This window comes from Aptenodytes patagonicus, chromosome 1 (genome assembly GCF_965638725.1).
Source record: "Aptenodytes patagonicus chromosome 1, bAptPat1.pri.cur, whole genome shotgun sequence".
NCBI classification, from domain to species: domain Eukaryota; kingdom Metazoa; phylum Chordata; class Aves; order Sphenisciformes; family Spheniscidae; genus Aptenodytes; species Aptenodytes patagonicus.
This window is the reverse complement of record NC_134949.1, coordinates 27,968,022-27,992,095: the sequence shown is the minus strand read 5'-3', so window position 1 is coordinate 27,992,095 and position 24,074 is coordinate 27,968,022. Positions and strand designations below refer to the sequence as shown.

The following is a 24,074-nucleotide window of genomic DNA, read 5'->3' as shown; positions in this document are numbered from 1 at the left end:
GAAAAGGAATGCTTAATACTCAGTAGGTTTTCTTAGTAGAAGTATTTTCCTCTGCTACTGTGATTGGCTTACCTGTAACAGATGTTGCTCAGTGTGGTATTATCCATGGGCTCATCGCAAGAGAGGGTAAGGACAGTAATCATTGCCTTGAAGGATATATTCTGTAAACACATTTAGACTTTTCTGTGCATCTTTTCCTTGCAAATCAATAAAGCTGGGCAGGGGCAAATCTGTTAGGCTTTTTCCTCTTAAGTCAAGAGGAGCACATAGGGACTTTTGCCTGACTAGCTGTAGTTTGAAATAACTTACTTCCAGCTTACAGGATTGTAAATGTACCTGCTAAAGTAGTATTTGGTTGGTTGGTTTGGAGGGACACCACCACATGCTAATAATGACTTGTAGTAAATACTCATTTCAGTTTTGTATTTAAATGTGCTTAATATTTTTCAATGTCAAGTCTATACTGAGTACAGCTATTGTAGGCATCGGTGGAAGAATTGAGAGTACTTCCTTTAAGTAGTTTCCCAGTGTGCAACTCAGTTTGAGTTACCCTTCAAGATTGTTTCAGAAATTACTTAGGAATGATAATGTAGACGGTGGAGCTACAGCTTTGGCACAACACTGCGAATGCGAGGCAAGCAGTGTTGTGAGGAGGGGTTCAGAAAAACATGCTCACAACTCCTTTCTTAGCAAGTAAAAATGTCCTCAAAGGGACTGCCAGTTACGGTGTTTAGCAGGCAACAGCTGGCTAAGGCAAAAGGTATCTCTCGTGGTACAGCTGGAACCCAGGCTACTTTCCTCAGAGGTAGAGAAGAGAGTTTTGGTCCCGTGAGGTAAAGAAGGGACTCGATCTCCCTGGCTAAAAGAAAACCAGGCTATCTCCTCTTTTGCAAATAAAGTGTTTATGAACCCAACTGAAAAATCACAGCCACAAGCTCTCGAGTGCAGGAAAAATACTTACGTTTCATTCTCTTGGGCTGCAGTTGATTTAAAATGTTTTCCTTCTGCCTGTTTGAGCTGCCTCCCGGCCCAGTGTGCCGGCTTTCTTGGGTCCTGGATGGTGGTGTGCGTTGTCTCGGACTGTGCATCTGTTGCAGAAGCTGGGTACTAAAAGTTAAGTGCCCAAAGGCAGAAATGTTCACATTCTTGCTGTGCTGTCAAGGTGCCAGAAGGGCCAATCATGCAGCAAGGGGCCCAAATACCAGTCCTGGGACTTGGGAGGCTGTCATGCTGCCTTTTCCCAGGTAAGGCAGTACATCCAGTTATAACACAAGATGTGTTAGCAAGATTGTAAGAGGTACGAGACTGTGATCTATTATGATTTTCCTTAAGGAAGAAAGGTGCCATGTGTTTCCACTCAACCAAGCCTCCTGTTCAGCCTGGAGAGCGGGAGCCTGATGCTGCAGCTCTGAGGAAAGGTTCAGTTAAATTCAAGTCGTGCTGCAGGAGCGCAGGTCTGATGGAGGCCATCAGAGCGCTCACAACAGAAGTCTTGGGTACACAGTGCCCTGTGAGCTACAGCCTCTGCTGCCCACCTGTCTGGGTACAGGTGCTGTTCCTGAACCTGTGCCTTGCAAATGGCAACGGCATGCTTCAAGTATTGATCGAGCTGTTCCTCCTGTCCCAGCACAGTCTGTCTTAACCCAGTCAAAACTCCTGAGGATGCTGCTCCAAATGCCTCTGTGACCCTTCCGTGAATAACCTGCTATTTGTATAGTGACCTAGCACCTGTTTCTCTTGTCTGTTGGTCTAGCTGTGCAGTAATAACTTCCACATAATTTGGAAATTAGGGAAGGAGGCTTGGAAAAGGAGTAATCTAATTACAAAAATCAATATTCAAAAAATGAACAGATTTTTTAATACATTTTCAACTTTGCTGTGACATTTGAGGTTAATACCTGCACAAGCAACTGGAATAGAAATCTGAGCTTTCAAGAGCCATTAGCAGTTTCAAACTAAATAGCAGGAAGAAAAATCTGCTGCATTGTTAAACCAGCTTTCAGATGCTGTAAAACTGGTAGGCTTTGCAAGTCTTTCACTTCGTTGTAAAAACTGGAGCATGAGGTAGCAAAAACATGATTGGCCAAAAAACAGTTGTGGTTAAAGACTCCAAAGTTCAGATACTCGATTGGAAGATTTCTGAACAATAGTGGTGTTTGAAATCTTGAAATCCTTGAATGGAAAGCAAAAGCTCATCTCGTTTTTTATTCCACAGTGTGGCAGGATCAGCTGTATCTCGACCGTACGTGGCAGGACAGAGACTTGTCTGCTCTGAAAGAAATTGCTAATGATAAAGATTATCCTTCTTTTCCAAGTTCTTGTAGGGCTTTGGTGTTACTAGTATTAAGGTAGATATTAAGAAAAGTTCAATCTTCCTTGCTGGATCTTAACCTCTTTTTATCTTAGTTGTGGGCATACAGAACAGCTTGTTCCCTATTTTCTTTACGACATGTTTTATGTATTTGAAGAGCGTCTCCAGACTGGGTAGCTTTTAGGCTAAAGATTGAATCCAGCAACTCTGATTTCTACATGAAATCCAACAATTTAAGTCATTTCTTTACATCCTGCTTTTTGGTTTCTGTTCATTTTGAGAAGCTTGTTTTTCTCTGCATATTGTTCATTTTGGTCCTTGTGATGTTGCAGACTATCATGATATTAACATAGTACTTGTATTTCCTTTTGCTAGAATCTGGCCTTGAATGCTATAATATTCTCTAGCATTGTCTTCATCAGCAATTAGAAGATTTCTGTTATAATTTTAAAGCTCATGCTAAATTAAGGAGGGGAAAAAAACCCCAACCAACCGCTGCTAGGTATGTGTGCCTGATGTTATCCTTCTCTACTGACAAAGTAGGCACTGGGAGTGTACAAAAATGAGACCGTTCTGTATCCTAATGACGTGGACCAGCCAGCAAATGGATTCTGAGCTAAAAGCATCCTGGAATGAAGAGTCAAGGGCTGCTGTGAACATGTCCAGGGTGATGAGCTGAATCCTTGTTATCTGGGATATTTGTGCTAACAGCAGGCAGTTTGTTTAGCAGTACCTTGTAGGCATTGATGTCAGTCAAAACTAGGAAGCACATAATATGCTTTTTTCCTACCTTTTTTCTATGTGGAGGAAAAGAAAAGGAATCAATGATCAGCCAGAGTTGACAAGGCAGCCAAAGCTAGGGGTCGAGGAGGATAACTTGTCCTATTTCCAGAAGCATTGAAGCATATCTCACCTCTCCAGCCATGCACTGGTGAAGACTGGATGGTAGCTGGTGTAACATCCATGCAAGCATTTCCTGTATGTCCCAACAGTTCTGTGTGTAGGGATAGGTAGTATTCTCCACCAATCTAGCTAGAACTTCTCGTAGAGTATCAGAAAAGCCTGTGCCATTCAAGAGCCTCTTTAAAGTTCCTGTAGGCATGTACTGTGTATGAAGAGTCCCTTGGCTGTCACAGATGCCAGGAGCCAGCTTTATTGCAGAAGACAAGACCCGAGAGATGCTGCTAAGAAAGTAAGCATTGAAGAATTGAAGTGCTGCTCCTGTTCCAGGGTTTTGCTGCAAGGCAAAGGCAGAGGTTGCTACATAACCGATTCTCTGGGTGCCAAAGAATCTGTTGAAGTCAGTAATGAGAAGGCGTCCTGTCCCAGTTCATTACTAAACTTAGTTGAGCCATCATCTTCCATATAAGAACTTGTCTACCTCTCCTTAGCTCCTTCAGCTGGATGCTGTGTCTTGCAGTCCTACCAGCAGTTGGTGAGACCAGAGTTACTCTACCTGAATGTAAATGAAGAAGGTAGAGAGTGCCAGTACATAATTTCCCAAAGAATAAATCCAGCTACTTCATACTTGACCCTCCTGATAAGATCTGTCCAGACATATAAAGTTGCTACCCAAATTGTAGCTGCTGACACAGTGTGGTAACCTACTGCCTGGTATCAAAACACAGATGATGATGACAAGGTTGAGAAACAGGGCAGTAGCAGATGCAACCTTGGCAATCCCACAACCAAGGATCATTGTTCTAGGAAAAAAATCAGTTACCAACAAAGTAACGGACCCGGTGAAAGAGGTTCCAAGGTTATCTATAACAGTGGATTTTCACTGCGGATGATGGGTTTGCTACAACCACATGGCCGTCTTTGGTGGTGGAGATCACCACAGAAGATGAAAACGTGGCAGCAGCAACCAATACTATGTCCTTTGCTCAGAACCTCTCGTAGTCTATTGATGAAATTGTAAGGAAAAAACCTTCAATATGGCTATGTGTGCCTGTCAGCAAGGTTAGGAAATGCTGAGGGGAAAGAATGGAAGTGTATGGGTGAAGCCCCCTGCTTACCCACCAGGGTTTTCATCATCATCTTCCCTGCTGCCGTGCAGAGCAACTGATTCAGTCAGCAGCGTGAAGACAAACTGGCTTCTTTAGCTGCACTGATAGTGTCTAAACAGAAAGTGAAGTGAGCCAATGTTGGAGTCAAATGTAAATGAGTATTCAGCAGATGTGTGTTTGTCTGGAACCAAGATGGGACAGAAGAATTCCTGTTGGAGCAGCAGAGGGGAAGGTATGCCATTAAAACCAGTTAGCCAGAGCAGACTTGGGCTAGCCTGTAGGAGAGGGGTTCCTAAGGATTTAAAATCTCCTCCGCAGAGAAGATAAAAGCGCAAAATAGAAAAGATAAAGACTTTGGGAACAGTCTATATCTCAGGATGGAAAAGGCCTAACAGCTCATTTTCTGGGGGATGGGAGGGCAAGAAAAATACACGTCTCTAGTAAAAGCAATGGGGGAAGCAGAAGAAAGTCTTCTCTTCCTTTCTGAAAATGGCTAAATAGCAGAAGCAGGATTTAAAACGAGTCCTGTTTCTAAGGGACAATGCGTGGAAAAGGCAGGGTATATTGAGACGGGAAGGAGTTGAAAGCCACTCAGATAACTACCACCTGCATGCGTTGCTCTCACCGGCGCGCAGAGCACCCCTGATGCTGGGCAAGTCACCTCTGTCGCACCTATTGTGGGAGGTGGTGGGAGGACAGCACAAGCTGCCCTTGTGTGATCGCTGCTTGGCAAGGAGAACAAGTCAGAGAGGAAGCAGACAGCTTCCCAGGCTCTCCTCTCTCAGTCTGTATCTTTATAAAGCTCTGGTGTAAGTACTACTATGCTCCGTTTATGTATTCAGAGCCATTGCAAAGCGTTTTGGCACCAGACCTGAGCCTGCTGCCCTGACCTTGGTGCCCTCTCCCAGCTGCTGCAGCACCCTGCTTGCCCTACAGCTGCAGGGCCACCACCATTTTCTCCACACAACAGCAGCTGTTGGGATTTAGGAGAATTTTGTCTCCATTTAATGCTCCTTACAATCCTCCTTGGCTATGGGTCTGCTTGTGTTCCTCACCTTGGGGCGTGCAAGCCCAGAGAAACCCAGATGTGCAGAAGCACTCGCTGTCTCAAACTGATGTCAGGCTGGAGTTCAACAAGTACGATGTCATGAGTATTCAGCAATGCACAAGATCCCATATTAGTGACTATATTTAGTGTTATTCCTTCTCCATCACAGCTTTCTGTTTGCAGAAGAGATTATGGAAAAAGTCCATATGAAGTCTATGAAGTACTTGGTACTGTAGCGGCAAGCGTCATGAAAGCCATCAGGGAATGAATAATACCGTATGTATAGCAGGATTTCAATAATAGGTAGTAAATGGGGCCAGGGATATGTACTGAATAATGGGACTGCAGGTATCAACCAGTGCTTGAGTACAAACACACCTTGCTCTCAACAAGCTGGTGGGGTATGTGAGAAATGCACGGTGTTTCCTGGGGCTGTAGGCACCCACCTCGCCCCTACGTGTACAACAGTCTCGGCTAAGGCTGTCCGACTATGCTTGGCTGTGCAGTAAATTCGGAGCTGTATGATAAAAGATAGTAAGTGGGATGTAAGCTAGCAGTAATTTATGACAGGGAAAGTCACTTCACTTTGGGCTTACCAACACTAGCAGGTGTGAGAAGGAAGAGAATCTCCTTCGACCAGGTGGGACTCCATTGCATTACTCTTCTGCATTCTTCACAATCGGAAGGAGGCTGAAATATTAAAATGTTATATAAAAGCATAACTATAATATAGAATTCATCTAGGTCTGAGTTTGGCTAAAGAGGACACAACCTATGCAAATAATGTAGAAGAAGAGAGGTATGAACTATTCAGATTAATAGTGATGAAATATTCAGATTATATTAAGAGGGGAAGGAAGGCTTACTGTGAAATTAATGAAATTTCTTCTTTTTGAAACATGGTTCAGGTAACAAATGTGAGCATCCCACTTCAATGCAATGTCGGAGGTTGACACCAACAATTAACACTGAGCTTTGTTTTAGGATGTTGGGCAACCCAGGTGTTTGTACCAGCGGCAAGCTTCATTCTCTTTCCTGCCCACGCAGGGCTTGAGACAGGCTGCAGGGTCTGTCAGCTCCTGCTAACTGAACAAGAAATGTTTTATAGAGAAGGGCTGCGTTCCCCAGCCACCTTGGAAGTGAGAAACACTGCCCGTGGGGTTATTCTGCTGCTTCATGAGCGTTTAGAGAGTGGATTAGCTTAAGTCTTAGGCCAGGCATACTCTGAAATGTCACTTTTGCAGCCAGGCCACTTTTACTCAAGAAATGGCCATCGTGGTTTTTCCTTTCCAGAACTCTCTTTCTCCTTAACGGACTACATCGGGGTTATCAACAAGGCTTTCTGTTTAGGCAGAGATTATTGGGTACGTTTTCTCACTACACATCAGCAAAATATGTTCCTCCTTTTTCCACAATATTGTAACGTAAATACAGTGAGGTAAATGTAATTTGGGACAGTGATTGCATCATTACTAAAAGGGGAGGCAGGATGGACTGAATGAAGGGATGCTGTGAGAAAGGAATTTGGATGTGAAGAATGACTGTTGGGTGCAGAAGAGAGAATGCTGTGAACCAGCAAGAATATAGATCAAGCAAAACAGACTGAAGAGCAAAGGAGGGAAGTAGAGTATGATGAAGCTAACGTGTAAGACAGACAATTGTTCTGTAGCCCGAATTTAAAGACAAGAGCTCATGGAGACCTTCATCTGTGGAGAGGGAAAGAAGATGGGGGCTCCATGGTCTGCAGAGAGAGGTTTTCTCAGCAGTGATGTACTGGCTGGAGGTGGAGAGGCGAGACAAGCAAGCCAAGGAGGAAAGAACTGCGTCAGGCAAGGCAAAAGGATATTATGGTACTTGATTTTGCAAAGGTTTAACAAGATTGGGCTCAGGAGCCAAATCTAGCTGTGATATAAGGAAATGGTGTGCCGTTTGGATGCTACCTGCTTCCATGGCAGAGGATGTGCTGCTTGCTCCATCCCCGTCTGCCTACAGTCAGAGCTGTTCTTAGCCTCCGTAATAGTTGCTAGCCTCAAGCAGCAATAATTATCTGTATGTGACCCAGCACTGTGAGCGCTCGATTTCCTTCATCTGAATTTCTGGAGATTAAGTAATATGTAACTGTCAGTGGATTTCTGTGTTTCTACCGTTATGTTGCTGGTAAAGCTCCTGTGTTGACAAATGATAGGGGAAAAATAAACTGCGCTCTGTTAATTGCAGATTTCAGAGGAGAGGAGTTGAGACCTTTTTCTCTCTTAAAAAGGTTTGTTTATTAAATATAGTATCAATGCTCAGCAAATTAAAGACCACTCTCAACATCTTTTTTCTTAAGAAAAAAAAAAGGACAAGATACCGAACAGCAAAAAAATTCCATGTCTTCTCCACCTCCTGCACCCACAAATGCATCTCCTTAAAAAAAAAAAAAAAAAAAAAAAAAAAAAAGGCAGATTTACTGTTTGGCTTCAGTCCAAGGCACGGATGTGGGGAGCTGAGCTCTTGTCCTTTTCCTCGACATAAACGGGGGAGGGAGAAACCAGCGCTGGTTCCCTCCGGGCTTTTTGCCATCTGTCTCTGCCTCCCCATTTCTCCCACAGCCTTGTTTGCCTCCCGTGACGTACAGAACATGTGTGGATGCAGGTGCCAGGCTCTGACTTGCCGAGAGCTCTTTTTTGACCAGGGGCCAACCTCGCAGCTCACGTGATTCCTTTATGAATCCTAAGCACGTACCATCTTGTACAAATACTGAGGTGTCTTGGTCCACCACCTGATTTTTACATAGGATCTTCATAAAATGCTTCAATGAATGTGTGTGTCCACCTACTTCATAAAAATATGTACGTGCTACTGGAGGATATTTCCATGGATTAAAAAAAAAAAAAATTCAATGTGCTTTAGCAAATGTGTGTGTTTGGGATGGGGCACTCTGCCCCGCACTGACACCTAAGCGTGCTGATGGTCAGGGTGGAATTCCCATCTCATTTTTAGGGAGAAAAGTCATCTGTTAGGCAAAAAAGCAAAAGAAGAAAACAGGTTTGGGTTTGGTTTGTTGGGTTTTTTTTTTGGGGGGGTTTGGGTTTTTTTCTGGTTAAGGTTTATGTCGAACACTACCCAAAAATACTGAAACACTGCTCTGAGTTGCACCAACTATTCGGTAACACCTTTCTTTGCCCTGTCTTTGCATTGACTGATTCTTAACTGAGCCAGTTCTAACTCAGTTTTTGTGACTTGTCTTGCAATTAAGGCAGCCTGTTGGTTGATTTTCTTGTCAGTAAAGATGTTAAAACGACTTTCAGGTGGTCTCTTCTCCCTCCCCTACAACTGCCCAGACACGTTCTACATCACCCTGTTTTCTGACAGAGTCCTCGTGGCCATGGACAGCCCCGTGGGTTTTGGGGAGTTTGCCTTCTCTTTGTTTTCTCCATCCTCCTTTGGTTTAAGCAGATCTCTGGGAATCTGAAGATTCAGCTCCTTCAAACTCAGCTCCCCTGCCTTCTGAACCGATAAAACAGGCACAGCTTCATCCCCATGTTCCCACCTTCATACTGCTTTGGAAGTAATAAGGAAGACAATTTTTTTAAGCTTTTTGACAAGTGGTGCTCGAGGCCTGTGAATGCTTATGTGACTTTTCCTCATTAGTAATGGTGGTGTATTTTTAAATATTACTGTCTTCCTTTAAGCTGAAGAATATTCCTGTAATACCGTAATATCTCACTTTTAAGATGGGGAACAGAAACTTCAGCCTGGGCACACTGTTCAGAAGTCTGTAGTTGCATACTTTTGAAATATCTTTGTTTTAATGAAAATACATTGATTAAATTGTAAATTAAGCATGAATTTTTATTTCAGTCTTTCTTAGCATATTTTCAGTTCTCTGGACTGTGACTAAGGACCGTGTGCTTTAGCTGAAAACGGACTTTTCGTATGTGTTCAAGCCATTTTATTCAGACTTTGGTATGTCTGAAAAGTGCTGGGTATGGGATCCCATGAACTCTACTCCAGTGCTTTCACTCTCATTGGCATGCTGTTTCTCACCATCACTGATTTCAGTTTAGACTGCCATCTCCAGTTCATCCCTGATATTGTTTAATATGCATCTGATACGTTTAATAGGTGCACTATATGCATATGTATTTATTTGTATATAGATACACGTGTAGATAGATGCATGCATGTATATGTATATGTATTGTTGTTTAATAGGTATCCAGATTAAAAGGTGTTGGGCATAATACTGCTTAGCTGGATTCAATTGTTAACCAGGCATCAGCTGAAGGTCAGGGGGATGTCTGGCTCCTTTGAACCAAGCTGACAACGTTTCCCAGCGCTCACAGGTGTCTGGAGCCAACGCGGGTCTTGTTCATGCCCTTTCTGAACGTCCTTGACAAATGCGCCTGGCCATCTCTCGGCTGCCAAGAAACCTGATGCAATCTTACTTTATAGCCGGGCTCCAAGGGGATTGTACGTTGTGGGCCTAGAAAAAGTTATTGATCTCTGAAATGATTTTAAGGTTTATTTAAAAAAAACCAACCCAAAACATTAAAAACCCCACTACTTTGGATCTTGACCCATAAAAAGATCAGGTGTGCGGAATTTTCAGACTAGACTTTTGCTGCATAGTGGTCCCATCTATTGTTTCTTACTTGCCAGGACCCAAGTTCAAGAGCGTTTCTTTCTTCTGGAAAAAAACAACTTCACTGTGTCTCATGTTTAGTAACTGTCATCGCTTCTACTTCCTGATTTCATTTAGCAAAGTCATCAACAGTCGTATGAGAAACTAGGAACCCTGAACTCGGTTTATGACAAACAAATTAGTAGTGTTTGCACTTATAGGTGTTATTTTGAGGTAGGAACGGGGGTACCTGAGGGCTTGTGAGAGAAAACACTTAAACGACTGAGATAACTGAGTGGAAAATCTTAGCAGAAAGGTAAAAGACTCTTTTCAAAATTATTTTTGTCCAATGATCACTTCAGCTGTATTCCGTTATGTCTTGACTTAGCAAATGAGGGCCTGGAGCCAGATGACACTTAATAAAATCGTGTCTCTTCATAGTACTGAACACTTTGCTTCTTTGACTTGTGAAATGCATGTTTTAAGGCTTTGTATTAATACTTGGCACTCCTTTCGAACAGAATGGAAAGAGGAGAGATAATTTGTGTTAAACAGAGCCTGCACTGTGAACCTGTCTTGAGTGTCAGCTTAGGTGCTTCTTTAATAGGGACAACAGAAATGTAATTTGTCATATGAGCGCACCAAGCTAGTCATGAGTCAAGATATCCTAATGGGTAATTGCTCTTCACCTCATGCAAACATTTGGGTTTGGACGCATGCTTTTTGTTTCTTGATTATATTATTATTATTATTATTATTATTGTTATTGTTATTATTGTTATTATTATTATTATTATTATTAAACGGTTGTGTGTAGCACCCGATGGGAAATCCATTGAAGTGTGCTGCTGGGAACCTGAAGAGCTGGACTCCGCTGGCAGCTTGATTTTTAAATACTTTTTGCTCACTGTAAAAACATTGGAGATCCAGGAGTGAAATGCGTAAAATTACTGCAAAATATTAATAACTGCTGTAATTCCAGGGGAAGAAGAAACAGTTGTGCTTAAAGGAAGAAAGGCATAAAATTAATGACTGTGCTTTAAGTGGGCACAGTTCACAGTGTTTTGATCTTCTAGTAATACAGGGGATATAAAGAAAGCACAGCTGAAGAAACCAACACAGTTCACTCCAGTCTTTCAATAAAAGGTAGCGTAACAGAATGAAAAAGAGAAGTTGTTTATAAATTTTAAAAAAGCCCCATAAACCACCTGGCTTTAATACATAAAAGGAATTGATCATAGTTAGTTTTATAATATAGCAATAATATTCTGAAAATTAAAATATGTAGAGGAAAATTTATAAAAGTGAAAAAATTGCTTAGTGTTTTGGTTTTTTTACTAATACATAAGAGAACGTCAGATGAATATTTTGATATATAAATAACTGCATGATGGAATAAAGTTGACTTTTTTCAGATGTGACTTACGTGTTAAGTATTTCTTGCCTTTATAACTGGAAGGGGAAGATGAAATATTTGAAATGTGGTTTTCTTTGGTATGTAAACAAACTATAAATGAGCTTTTTGTAAAGGCCATCTGTATATTCTAATTTTAAAAGTTTTGTGATGTATTAGCAGGAAAAACTTCTGTCATTCTTGCACCAATATTCCGATATAGGGACCGCGGTCCCTTCATCAGCAGATCCTGCCGTCTTTGCACAAGACACAGCCAGCTTCAAGTTTCCCCGTCCAGCTTCAAGTCCCATAGCATAGTCTGGAAGAAAAAAATCTGTGAATCTGGGTGCTTTTGCTACTATATGAGAAGGTATCAATTTGTATAACTATAGATTTATTTTGGTTTAATGTCTTTAGATACTGTAAACATTCTGGAAAAGCTACTATGTTTTTCTCCATGATGACTTTTTCATCGGCAGACTAGAAAATCCCAGGGCAGAGTGGCTATTACCAGTTGCAAAAACGCTCCAGGATTTTTTGTTCTTTTGGTACTGCTTAAGAAATACTGTTTCTTAAGATGCTGGAAAGTATTATCCCACTCCAAACAGATTGTGGAAGCACAAGAGAGAGATCCAAACAAACTGTAATGTACAGTGCGTGTCTGCTTAAATGTTTGTAACTCGTGTAACATCAAAAAAGTAGGGCTCAGCTGTGTTAACTGGCCTCTGAATTTTTGTCATATTCTGTTGACAAATCTTGTTTCACGAAGAAATACCTCATCGAGAAAGTCATGGAAGAAGAAAAATGCATTTCAGTAAAGTACACTTTTGTGACCTGACGATAATGCGTTATTGACACTGTTTTACCAAGACACACTTACTTCTCGTGCCATACGGTATCTTCCAAGGGGGGCGAGTTTTACAGTTCAGGACTCTGCTGGGCGTTGTACACGCAAATACACACAAGCAAAATTGTAGTTTTACGCCTCTGACGTTATCCTAGCAAGACGTTTAGGCAAGTAAACTGCAAAACACCATCCTACACGAGCCCTTTTTAGGCTTAAAGTCCTGTTGCGTGGTGAAAATACCGCCTGAAATTCTTGTTCAAAATCGTACGGACGTGCAAAAAGTTGCACGGCCTTCCCCCCCCCCCCCCCCCCCCTTTTCTCCCCCCCTCCCCCCCCAGCCTCTCGCCGTTTCCCCGCATTTCATCACGCAGCTGCTGCCCGCGCCGGGAGCGGCGTAGGGCCGGGGGGCCGGGGGGCCGCTCCCGGCGCGGGCAGCAGCGGGGCAGGTCCGGAGCCGCCACCGCAGCCCGTCGTCCCCCTACCCCCACCCCGGGTTTGGGGACCGCCGGACGAGGTTTCTGGGCTCCGCTCTCCCTTCCCCGCCCGTCGAAGGCAGGAGGGGGGGCCCCGAGTTGCAACGGAGGTGGCTTTGCCTAAAACCCCCCCCGCTCAGCCGGAGGGGCGAGGGCAGCTCGGAGGAGTCCATTTTAGCGGGCCAGCCCTCGCCGCGGGCCGCCTCGGCGCGCTGCGGACACGGCGGGGGAGGGTGGGGAGGGGGTAGAAGCGGCAGCGCCCCGGGGGGAGCCGCAGCGCCCCGCGGCCGGGCCGCGCCCCGCGGCGGGCGGTGCGTGCGGCGGGAGGGGGAAAGCCGGCTCGGGGAGGCGTGAATCATCCCACAAATACACGCTGAGAGGTTGTGGCAGCAGAGAGCAGGGTTTGGGTTGTCGGTTTTTTTTTTTTTCCCCTTTTTTTTTTTTTCCCCTCTCCTCCAAAAACATGGCTGAAGCTGGGACGGGCTTTTTAGAGCAGCTGAAGTCTTGCATCGTCTGGTCCTGGACTTATCTCTGGACGCTGTGGTTCTTCATCATGCTCTTCCTGGTCTACATCTTAAGGGTGCCCCTGAAGATCAATGACAATTTAACCACAGGTAGGATGCGATCATCTCCGCGGTGCTCTCCCCCGCTCCGGAGAGCACCGCCGCTGCCCCCTCGGATGCCGGGCGGCCGGGCAGCGCGTACCCTACCGCCCCCCCCTCCTCCGCGATCGGCGTAAAACCCGCGGTGGGGCGCGGAGGCGCTCGAGCGTCCCGTCCCGTTAAGGCCGGGGCGGGGAGGGGGTGTCCCTTCCCCGAAACGCTCCCGTTTAGGGGGTGCCCGGGGTGGTGGGAGGCAGCCGAGCTCCCCTGGGCGTTTGCGCCTTCCCCGCTTTGCTTGCTGGTACGGGTGGGTTTTAAGGGGCTGGGGTGGGCGATGTTAGCTTGTGACTGACTCTTGACTCCGTCCAGCTAACCCGGGGAGGGCTTGAGGGTACGCGGAGAGCTCAGCCGAGAGTTTCCTCCTGGAGCTGGGAGCCTTAAAGTAGCTGTGCTGCGGCAGGAACAGGCTGTAGAAATCCCAGCGGCACCCAGAGGGTGCTTTGCGGTGTGCGGAGAGATCATCTGCTCTGCTGGTGGCTTATCCCTCTCTCTTGCTTGCCTTGCCTGCCGGAGCGAGCTACCTGAGGGATGCTTGGTCCTTGTGCCACCCTACCTACTTCTGCCTGCTCGGCTGTGAGGGCCGTAGTGGCACTGGAGGAGCTTCTCTGTCTCCTCTTTTATGCTGTGAGTAGAGGTAAGGGAGTCGAGATGACTTCAGGAGCATGGGGCAAACTGTGGCCGTGCCCTAGCTGAAGCTTGCCGTTTTCTGGAGTTGTATTTCACACTGCACTTCTACTAAAGGAGTCAACGTACTGATTTTTGACTAGCAGGCTCTTTGAGAAAAAAAGTACACGTTTGATTTTCAAGTTGTGGCTTAAGCTATTTCTACTGGTTTTACTGCATGAATGATAAATAGCAGAACTGCTGTTTCCCCCCCCAATGTCATGCTTTTTCTTACTTTTGAGAATAACTGAGAATTTCAGGGGCTTGAGCAAAAATGTGCAGCTTGTTCAATTCACAAGCCAAAGTCAGGAACAACCAAAAGTAATTTACATCTCATATGCGCCTGGTCTCAATTCAATTCCCTAACAGGCTTATCTTTGGTTTAGACTGAGTAAGTATGTAAACACAGACCCATCTTCAGTTGCAGGGCAGTTCGTTCTTTCTGGGAGCTTTCTTAGGAGCAGGTGGCATATGCATGTATGAGGGATTGCAAAGGAAAATTGAATTTGTGGAAAATTCTTGCTTTCTTTGAAGGATAAAAAAGGACTGGTTATTACAGGGACTATGCTTGGATTCGGGCAGTGTATGAAGTGGAATTTAGTATCTTTGCCTGTACATTTTATATTATACTGAGGCATTTTTTAACAGAATTAAAACTCTTACTATGTTTCTGATAAAAATTAGATATCAGCTTATTCTTCTGAATGATAATAAATAATAGGCATGCAAGTTTGCTGGAAGATCATCACTGTTGCAACGGACTTTGCTTTGACTGTTAAGACTCACTAAGGCAGTATGCCACTACTATACTGAATCGGCAGTAACTTAACGTAGTTAGCCAGTCTGAATTGGGCAGTTATGTCTTTATCTTGAAATTGCTTATTTTTCCTTCCTATCTACCATGATAATTTAATTTCCCCCACACACACACTGGAGAAGGCTATTTGTTTTGGGGGCGGATGAGATGTAACTCATGCGGCATCCGTGCTGTTGGGAAGCCGAATGTTATCTGAGCGCTCTTCACCCGACTTTCTGGCCTGTTCTCACTTGATAAGCCTTTGGCAAGTCCAGCATCAAAGAAGAATTAAAAAAAAAAAAAAAAGATTCGGCATACTGCAATTTTCACTTTAAGCGGAGAGAGTAAACACAATTAAAAACAGCTTTTAAGTACAGTTTTGGTCAAACTTTCTCAATATGTCTTTGAACAAGTATCGTGTTTCTTTTGACATTGCTGCATACTGATCAGAACAGGATGTAATTCTTGTTCCTTGATTCTTAACAATTTATGTAATTCATAAGTCCCAGGTAACCATTGCAGGCCGTGGTTGTCAAGCAACAATGTCAGAATGCTTTTTGTGATCATCTTCGCTGTAGAAAAAAATCGCAGGCGTCCATCTAAGACCTAATCAAACCCCTCTGATTTTTTTCCTGAGTTTGAACTAATTCTTGATGCACTTTCTCATTTGAAACGTTACTCCAGCCGTCTTCAGCTGAGTCATCGTGGTTTTCGTTAAAAATGTCCCAAAATGCAAGTAAAATGACAGTATGAAATCTGCAAATCTGAGAGATTTTTCACACCTGTGTGTTCTAAAGCATTGAGGGGGTTAAAAAAGAATGGAGAAATTACCAGTAAGTCCCAAAGTGCATGATGAAAATGAGTTACCAGGGAAGAACAATAGGCACAGTATGGCCTTTATGCATCATCTGTTCCTAAATGCGGTTTATTAAAAAATCAGCACTGGCAATAACATGAGGGTTTTTTGTTTGTTTTGTTTTTCAAAGCTTTTGCGAATGGATTAAAAACGATCTGATTTATCGTGGATTTTTTTTCCCCAATTGATCAGAATAGGATACTGTCAGTGGGTGAAGGTTGCTCATAATGTACCACAGCAACTGGCCCCAGATGTGATACTAATCAAATGGATCTCAGTGATGTGAAAATAAAAGTATAAATGTTGCTACTAAAACTTCTGCATGACGTAAAGAAATAATAAGGTGATTAAAAACAATGACTGGGCATTTTCCCAGAACAAGCTGGATCCGTTGGTGAGTTGAGGTCAAACAAACTGGTTTGCAGTAGCACCAGACGCAGGCTTAGACAGCTGGTAAGAGAAATGCAGTTCCGCAGGTGTGATTTGCACCTCACGAAATAGCGATTTAAAAAGGTTTTAGATATTTAGATCAAACATCTTAACCCAAGTCCACAGTGGGCTGCTGTGATATGAGGGACTAGTGTGGCATGTGTGCCTACTAGAAGGACTGGTACTTCGTACTATTGCGTAATTTTGTTTTTCCATGCCTTGATGTCAGTATTTTTAGAAGGAAGTTGAAAAGCTGGAGAAGATAGTGGAAAAATGATGTAAGGTCTGGAGAGAAGCATCAGAGTAAGAGATTCTGCTTGGGAGGTGACTAGATTACAGTAAAGAGGTATTGTCATGGGGGAGAAATAAATGGCCTTTTAATCACGAAAAAAATAATAAGAATTGATGACTGGAAGCAGAGGGCAAACACAATTTAGTCACAATCAAGCATTAATTTTTAACAAACCGTGGATCAGCTGCTAAAGGAACCTTTGGGTTTCCCATGTCTGAAAGTCTTCAAATCAGATGGCGAAATACGAGTTGCTGGTGTTCATACAGCCTTAAATCGGTTTTCAGCGAGGACTTGGGCAGTGGGCTGTGCAACGGCGGCGGTCAGAGTAATTACGGATGGTTTCACCAAATAGCCCAGTGGTCACCTGTAGCTGTAAGTTTTATTAAGATGAAGTGTGGAGCCTTTTTTCCCCTTCTTTTGGTGGTGTACAGATGTGCACGCCCCGAGCATTTGGTAGCTCTGGTAGTGCAAGTCAGTCAGTCTCTGTGTTTCACTGGGCTTCCTGGCTTGAAAGTCCTCGCAGTTTGGGGCAAGCGTAATTTCAGTATCCTCAGCAGAGTAGATTACTGTGATATAATAAAAAAGAAATCTAGTCTGTCATATCAAAATATTCATGTTAAATCTCATTGTGGTGTTTTGTGGGGTTTTTGCATTTTATTGAAGTTTGATGTACAAATCAAATCATAAAATCCTGTATGAATAAGAGTGTTTGAACTATTATAACTGTACCATACCATTAGACAGGAAGCAAGAGAGGAGACTTAATATGCCAGGCTAAAATTTTAAATACAGAATAAGTAGTTGAGGAAGTGGATGTTACCATCTTATTCCAAAATAATTAAAATAAACATGATTATTTTATATAACATGCTGTATTTTCCTCCCGTGTTGGCACTTGCACAATTTCTGAATGCCACATTAATCTGAACTAAGACACACCTCTTCTAAAAATGTGCAACCCTGCTTGTTTTTCCTGACATAAGTTTGGCTTTCTAGTCATATGCTAAGAAGGAGAAAGTCCCAGATGTTAAACAGTTTCTGATGATTTTATTTATCCTTTCGAAGTCCAACAGAAAGACGGATTTAATAACCAGAGCATTAAGTGCAACTGGCTTGTGACAAGGCAGACAGGAGGGAACCTTTGGGTTGCTGAGGGTAGAGAAATCAGAAAACCTGATTTCCTGGAAATGTGAATAATAAATACATGTGTGTGAGCTCTGGGTTGAATCTAGCTCTGTCGGTGTCTGCAGAGTGTTATTAGCTTTCTGCAGGACATCCTGCTTCAGCTGCACTGGAGCAAGGCCCCATACTGTTACCAGTTGAACGTCTAGAGGAGGGAGGGTTAGAAACCTACAGCATGAAAGACAGTGAGTAACGTTGTCCTTGCCAGGCCCCCGAGGTCAGTGAGCGCGGGAGAACCCCAGCTGGAGGAGGACGGCCACGTCACCTTGGTGAGGAGCTGGTGGTTGTGACAGTTGTGTTCTGGGGAACGTGGTGGTTTTCTTCACTATGACTTTTTAATTATTATTCTGATGTTCATACTGAAATAATTACCTAGAATTTTAATTATTGTGGGATTTGTGACCATGTAGTAGGCTTCTCATAGAGCCCAGAGCCTGAAACACCACGCATGGTGCCAGCCATCTGGAGAGGCGAGGGAAGAAAGAGGCTGATGTGCAACAACGCTTGCAGCACTGGCCAACACCAGATTACTCACTCACAGTCAGGGTTTGTGCATGCACGGGCAGGAGGACGGAGCAGACGTGTTTGAAGTGTCTCCTCTGCTCCCTGTGAAGTAAGGATAACAACACTTTCTCTTCATCCCAGAGTCTTTCTGAAGACACAAAACGGAGAGATTTTTAGGCAGCCAGATGCTACGGTGATCTGGTCCATCTCAAATGCATTCACTGATGTGTGCACTGCACAGGCTTCGATAAATGAAGCACTTGGACCACTCCTGTCTCACTGAACCCTCATTTTACGAAAACTATCCAGTATTTAACCATGCAAGAAAGCTGGGTGTGATTCTATAAGCAGAAATACTGTGGGAGATGAAGAAACGGAGCACCCCTCTCAGGTTTAGGCTATGCTGTCTTAGGGTGGTGGTTGCTGTCAATGAAGCTCGTCTCATCTTTCTGATCTTCCCTTTCTGGGCTTCCTGACCTTGCAGATACATGCTCGGCACGGTGCAATGTGCTCCAATAGGTTGCAGTGTGAGAAATAAGTAACTTTTCATTCCCATGGTCTCAAATTCAAGTAGCAGCAGAAAACATTTGCCTGTTATTAAAATTTAACTAATGGTCACTTCTTTCCTGGTGATATTTGGCCATCTGGAGCTGCGTGTGCACAGACCTGCAGTGATAAACCTCTCTTAGGGCAGAAGGTTTTTTGTTACACAGGGGTTTGTCCTCCCTGGGCCAGGCAGCATGGCTGCGGGTGCTGGTGCTGGGGCTGCCGGCGCCTGCGCGGTGTGCTCGGTCACTGTAGCCACCGTGCGTGTCGCGGTGTATTTGCTGTGATAGCATCTTGACAGCGCGGTCAGGAGGTATTGTTCCCCTTCATAAATTTAAGCCTGGGAAGGTAATCATGAGGGTTGGAAAACATTAACCTGATGAAGGCCAGGGAATTTCAAATGGATTAAAAACAAGTGAACAGCTTCTTTTTTTTGAGAAGAACTGAAGGACAGTTATTTTTACGTTCGTGGACTTGCTGGTAGTTGCTTGGCCTTCTTTCAAAGTCATCTGCCATCGTTGTGATGGGGTTCCCTGTAAGTGCCTCCTGTGTGAACTACAGAAGTGAGTGTGGTGATGTGACCACGGAAAATCTGGAGCAAAATTCTTTTGCCATCAAAAGGGGATGGAGAAACTCATCACTCCCTGCAAGTGCAGTGTTGAGGGTTTTTTTCTGTATGAACTAGACTGTTGAAAGTAAAATTTTAAATACATGACCACTTCTGGCAAGGTCAACATTAATTCTGCATATGGATTTCACAGAATAAACAGTATCAGTTATATATAGATAGTTTGCCCACTGACCCGAAATCACTTTTACATTTCTCAGAATGTAAATGAAGTCTTTCCTAAATACTGATCTTATTTTTCTGCAGTCCTAATGGAATTAAAGTAAACAGTGTTTTGTTTACTGTTAACCTCCCTCTTCAGTAGTATCAGATATAGCACCGTGAAGTGTTCGTAGTGGCTGCTGAGCCTCCAGACAGGGTTTGGATGTTAGAGGTTTCTTTGGTCTGCCTTCTTGGGTTTTGCAAAAAATTAGTTGTTACCTGGATATAGGCTAATACTCAAGAGGTTATTGTAAAACAGATTTTAACCGTTTTAAGCACGTGTATTTTCAGCATGGTACGCTTGGAAACTCACCTTTTAATTTTTATGGAAAAGAATATGATGTGCATGAAAGTAGTGTGTTATTTTTGACAAAAGTCTTTATAGGTGAAATTTGGGATTCTTGTGTGGGGAAAAGCCCTAACAAAACTTGTTAGATCAATTCCCGATGGATGCAGTGTACAACGATACTTGTTTCCTACAAATTTTGGCATTTCTTCACGAGCTTGATTTTTTTGATTGAGCTTAATTTTTCAATCAGCAGCAAATGCAGGAAACTGAGTGAAGTTTGTAGCAAATGCAAGGTTTTCAGAAAATACTTCTTTAAGAAATTGACTTTCATAATACAAAAGCTCTAGAAGATTTGCAGCCAGTATTTCAGGGGAAATTTGTAAGCCAGAGCCTTCAAAATAATATTTTATAAAATCTTGAGTAAGCTTACTGTAACACTGGCTGGTACGCAACCACGGAGTTGTACTGCCAGCTTCTAACTGAAGTCTAATGTCCTCTTTGTGCTGATGAAAAGCGCTCCTAAGTGCTACTAAAACTACATATATGTAGTGGGGTTTTCCCAAAGCGTCCGCTGACTGCCTGGATAAATTTAGCCCGAAAGAACACAAGCCCCGTTGTTCACAGAGGTCGTAGGTCCTAACTGTCTGAGTGGCCGCGAAAATACTACGATTCTAAATTAAAGGAAAAATTTAAAATAAATAAGTTTTTTTGGTGGCTATTTTGTAAACAAAGAAAAAGCAAAAATCTAGATCACAAATTTGCATTTGTGAAAGACACAAGAAATGCTAAGTGGTGTCAGTGCCTAAAGGACTGAAAAGAGAGAGAAATACATAATTCTGTGCCAAAGCTCTACATTAAGTGAAAGACAGAAGGACGTGATGCCTGCCTTGAGAGCAACACCTAGCAGGAATTAGGAGGATGATGTTGGATAAAACAGGGATTTGGGGGGCAATGGTATGCCTGTGTTTTAAAATGGATTCTGAAAACTGCAGCATCTCTGAGAGGAACTACACAGAGTCTAGCAAAAACCCATTGCTAGTGTAAGGAAGCTCAAACTGCTTATCTAATCACAGAGAAGCTACAGAAGCAACTTGACAGTAGCTAAGGAGGAGTAAGAGCTTTAATCATAGAATCATAGAATAGTTTGGGTTGGAAGGGACCTCTAAAGGTCATCTAGTCCAACCCCCCTGCCGCGGGCAGGGACATCTTCAACTAGATCAGGTTGCTCAGAGCCCCCTCCAACCTGACCTTGAATGTCTCCAGGGATGGGGCATCCACCACCTCTCTGGGCAACCTGTGCCAGTGCTTCACCACCCTCAGCGTAAAAAACATCTTCCTTATATCTAGTCTCAATCTACCCCCCTTTAGTTTAAAGCCATTCCCCCTTGTCCTGTCGCAACAGGCCCTGCTAAAAAGTTTGCCGCCATCTTTTTTATAAGCCCCCTTTAAGTACTGATAGGCTGCAATAAGGTCTCCCCGAAGCTGCCTCTTCTCCAGGCTGAACAGCCCCAACTCTCTCAGCCTTTCTTCATAGGAGAGGTGTTCCATCCCCCTGATCCTTTTCATGACCCTCTTCTGGACCCGCTCCAGCAGGTCCATGCCTTTCTTATGCTGAGGGCTCCAGAGCTGGACGCAGTACTCCAGGTGGGGTCTCACCAGAGCAGAGTAGAGGGGCAGAATCCCCTCCCTCGACCTGCTGGCCACGCTTCTTTTGATGCAGCCCAGGATACAGTTGGCCTTCTGGGCTGCGAGCGCACATTGCTGGCTCATGTCCAGCTTTTCATCCACCAGTACCCCCAAGTCCTTCTTGGCAGGGCTGCTCTCAATCCCTTCATCCCCCAGCCTGTATTGATACTGGGGGTTGCCCCAACCCAGGTGCAGGACCTTGCACTTGGCCTTGTTAAACCTCATGAGGTTCACATGGGCCCACTTCTCAAGCTTGTCCAGGTCCCTCTGGATGGCATCCAGTCCCTCTGGCGTGTCGACCGCACCCCTCAGCTTGGTGTCATCTGCAAACTTGCTGAGGGTGTAATCTCGTTGACAAACATATAGTGAGCTTCCTAAATATTTGGAGTCAAAATGCATGTGTTACGCTTGGCAGAATTGGTGCCAAATCATCTGCGGTCTGAAGCAGCAGCCTGGCTGTGAGACATGCTGTGCGCAGTGCCCTCACTTTAATAGAAACAAAGAACTGAGAGATGGTTGCTTACACTGTAAACTATATGGTGGGAAGAAAATAGCAGGCAGTAAAGTAGCCTTTAATATAGGGGAGACAAATCTTACAAAAATGGGTAGCTGCAGGCTGAATCCAGAGGAATTCACATGCAAAGTATGTTTTTAAAGTAGATTTTTTGAAGATGAGTGTGTTTGGACCCAACTGCTATGGCAAGCGATGCTGTGGCTTTGCAGCTTTGGCTATCACGGTAGTAAGACCGCCAGCGTGATGAGGATTGCCAAGCTCAATAGAGAGGAAATGGGAGCAAAATCTAATGGCCTGTGATAAACAGGAGAGCTGACTAGTAAAAACGCTATCATGTTGAGATTACAAAAACCCAACACCCAGCTGGAAGCGATTGCTGACGGTGTGCAGATACGTTGTGCAAGCATGGAGGCTCCGATAGTCCCCGGATGTGCCAGGACTTTTGTGCATGTGCCAGACCGCCGTCCTCACCGAGTCCAGGGTTTCTGTGTGCAGCTCCGTCAGCTGGCGAGCCCTGTGCTTAAAGGAGAGTTATTTGTCTTGTTGGCAAGTGGTAGAGCAAATAAAACCACCTAAGTGGTGACTTACACTGGGTGACCGAGCAGTTTCTTCTGGACTTAAATCTGCAGAAATGAACATCGCTGTCAGAAAATTATGAAGATAGTTTTTTTTGTGCAGCAGTCACAAGTCAGGATTCAGCTTTTTTATAACAAGGCTAGTTGTTTAAGAAGATACTTTGTATTTAACAAAATAAGGCCCTACTCCAGACATCTGTTGGTAGTTGAATACAACTGAGAGTTATGCTGAACTGTACAGGGAGAACTGAGGCACAAGGAAATGAGACCCCGATCCTGCAAATCCTTAATGGCATGGTTTGTTCTGCAAGCATAGGTCCAGGGGTTTACCACAAAGGTAATTAATGGGCATGAATTCTTAATGACTGGGGCATAAATAGTTTACCAAGGTACTGCAGGAAGCCTGCAGCAAAACTGGGGATAGAGTCCCCAGTCTCTTCAGTCCGAAGGCAGTTTTCCCTCTTGTAGTTTGATGGTGGCATCTAAGTTTTACCTTTTTTACCGGACCTAATTCAGGAACGTATTTAGGGCATTTGTCAATGAATTTAAGATAAAACCTAGCTTGGTCCTGTGGCCAGACTGTGAGGTGCTTGCGGGGATGTTGCTCCTCCATTGGCTGTTGAAGAGGGTGTCTGAAGGCCCCTTCCACCTGTTTTTAAATTAGCTCTTTGTGGCACTGGAGGCATCTATTGAAAGATTGTATTATAAACTCCCGCTCGTCCTCATGTCTGTGAAGTGTCATGTGGACCAGTGATGCTGCGTAAATACTAATGAGTGAAAGTTGTTTTCTAAACTCCCAGCACAGGCTAATTGGATTTTTTTTGTGTTTCTTAGCTGGGCACTGCAGAAGGGCAACCAATTTTAACACCGAGAACACTAAGCTTAAACAACAATAATGCATTTAAAGACAAGAGTTAATGTCGTGCTTTCAGCAGACAGAACAAACAAGTTGTTACTGTTAAGCCTGAGGAAAAGACCTAAATTCAAAGTCCAAATCAAAACTCGCCAGCTGCTGTGAGAAGACAAAGATTTATTATTGTGGAGCCTAAACTGGAGATTTATCACTGTGGTAGATTCAATGCTTAAGTGATTAAGTGCACTTAAATATACCAATTAGAAGGATGAAAGCTATAGGGCAAAAATGAAATGCAGTCATCGTAAAATTCCTCTTCTGCACAGTGTGCCAACTGCAACCATGAGATGTAATTTCCAGCTCACTTTCTAGAAATAAACTTGGCTTATTAAATGTCAAGCCTGTTAGGTTGATATGCTAGGTCTTGTGCTCAGCGGCAAGACACTCGGAGATCAGATTTATAGCACAAGAAATGTTATCGTTGTCGTTTTATTTTGTAAGGCTGCCATTCATTTCTCAAGAAAATGTGCTTGTAACCTGAGAGTGCCGTAGATGTTGATTTTCACATAACTAAATGTTTTGATGGCACTGCCTGTATGTTTTATGCTGAGGACTGAAAATTGTTTACAGTGTGGCTTGGTCTGGAGCAAGGTTATATGATCTAGTAACGCACTTAATCTTCCATGTGAAATTTCTCTTGCTATTTTTAAT

General features: G+C 43.7%; 1 protein-coding gene across 2 annotated transcripts in view; it reads left to right on the top strand.

Annotated features, from left to right (window-relative positions):
* Nucleotides 1-13,051: 13,051 nt before the first annotated feature.
* The window catches only part of ST7 (suppression of tumorigenicity 7), a 153,967-nt gene continuing 142,944 nt past the window's right edge, over nucleotides 13,052-24,074 (top strand). The window contains exon 1 of one of the 2 annotated variants that reach the window (XM_076330401.1): nucleotides 13,052-13,301. In XM_076330401.1, coding sequence (XP_076186516.1) covers nucleotides 13,151-13,301 — 151 coding nt within the window. In that variant the 5' untranslated portion in view covers nucleotides 13,052-13,150. The remainder of the gene's footprint in view (nucleotides 13,302-24,074) is intronic. The other variant, XM_076330393.1, reaches the window with a different exon arrangement.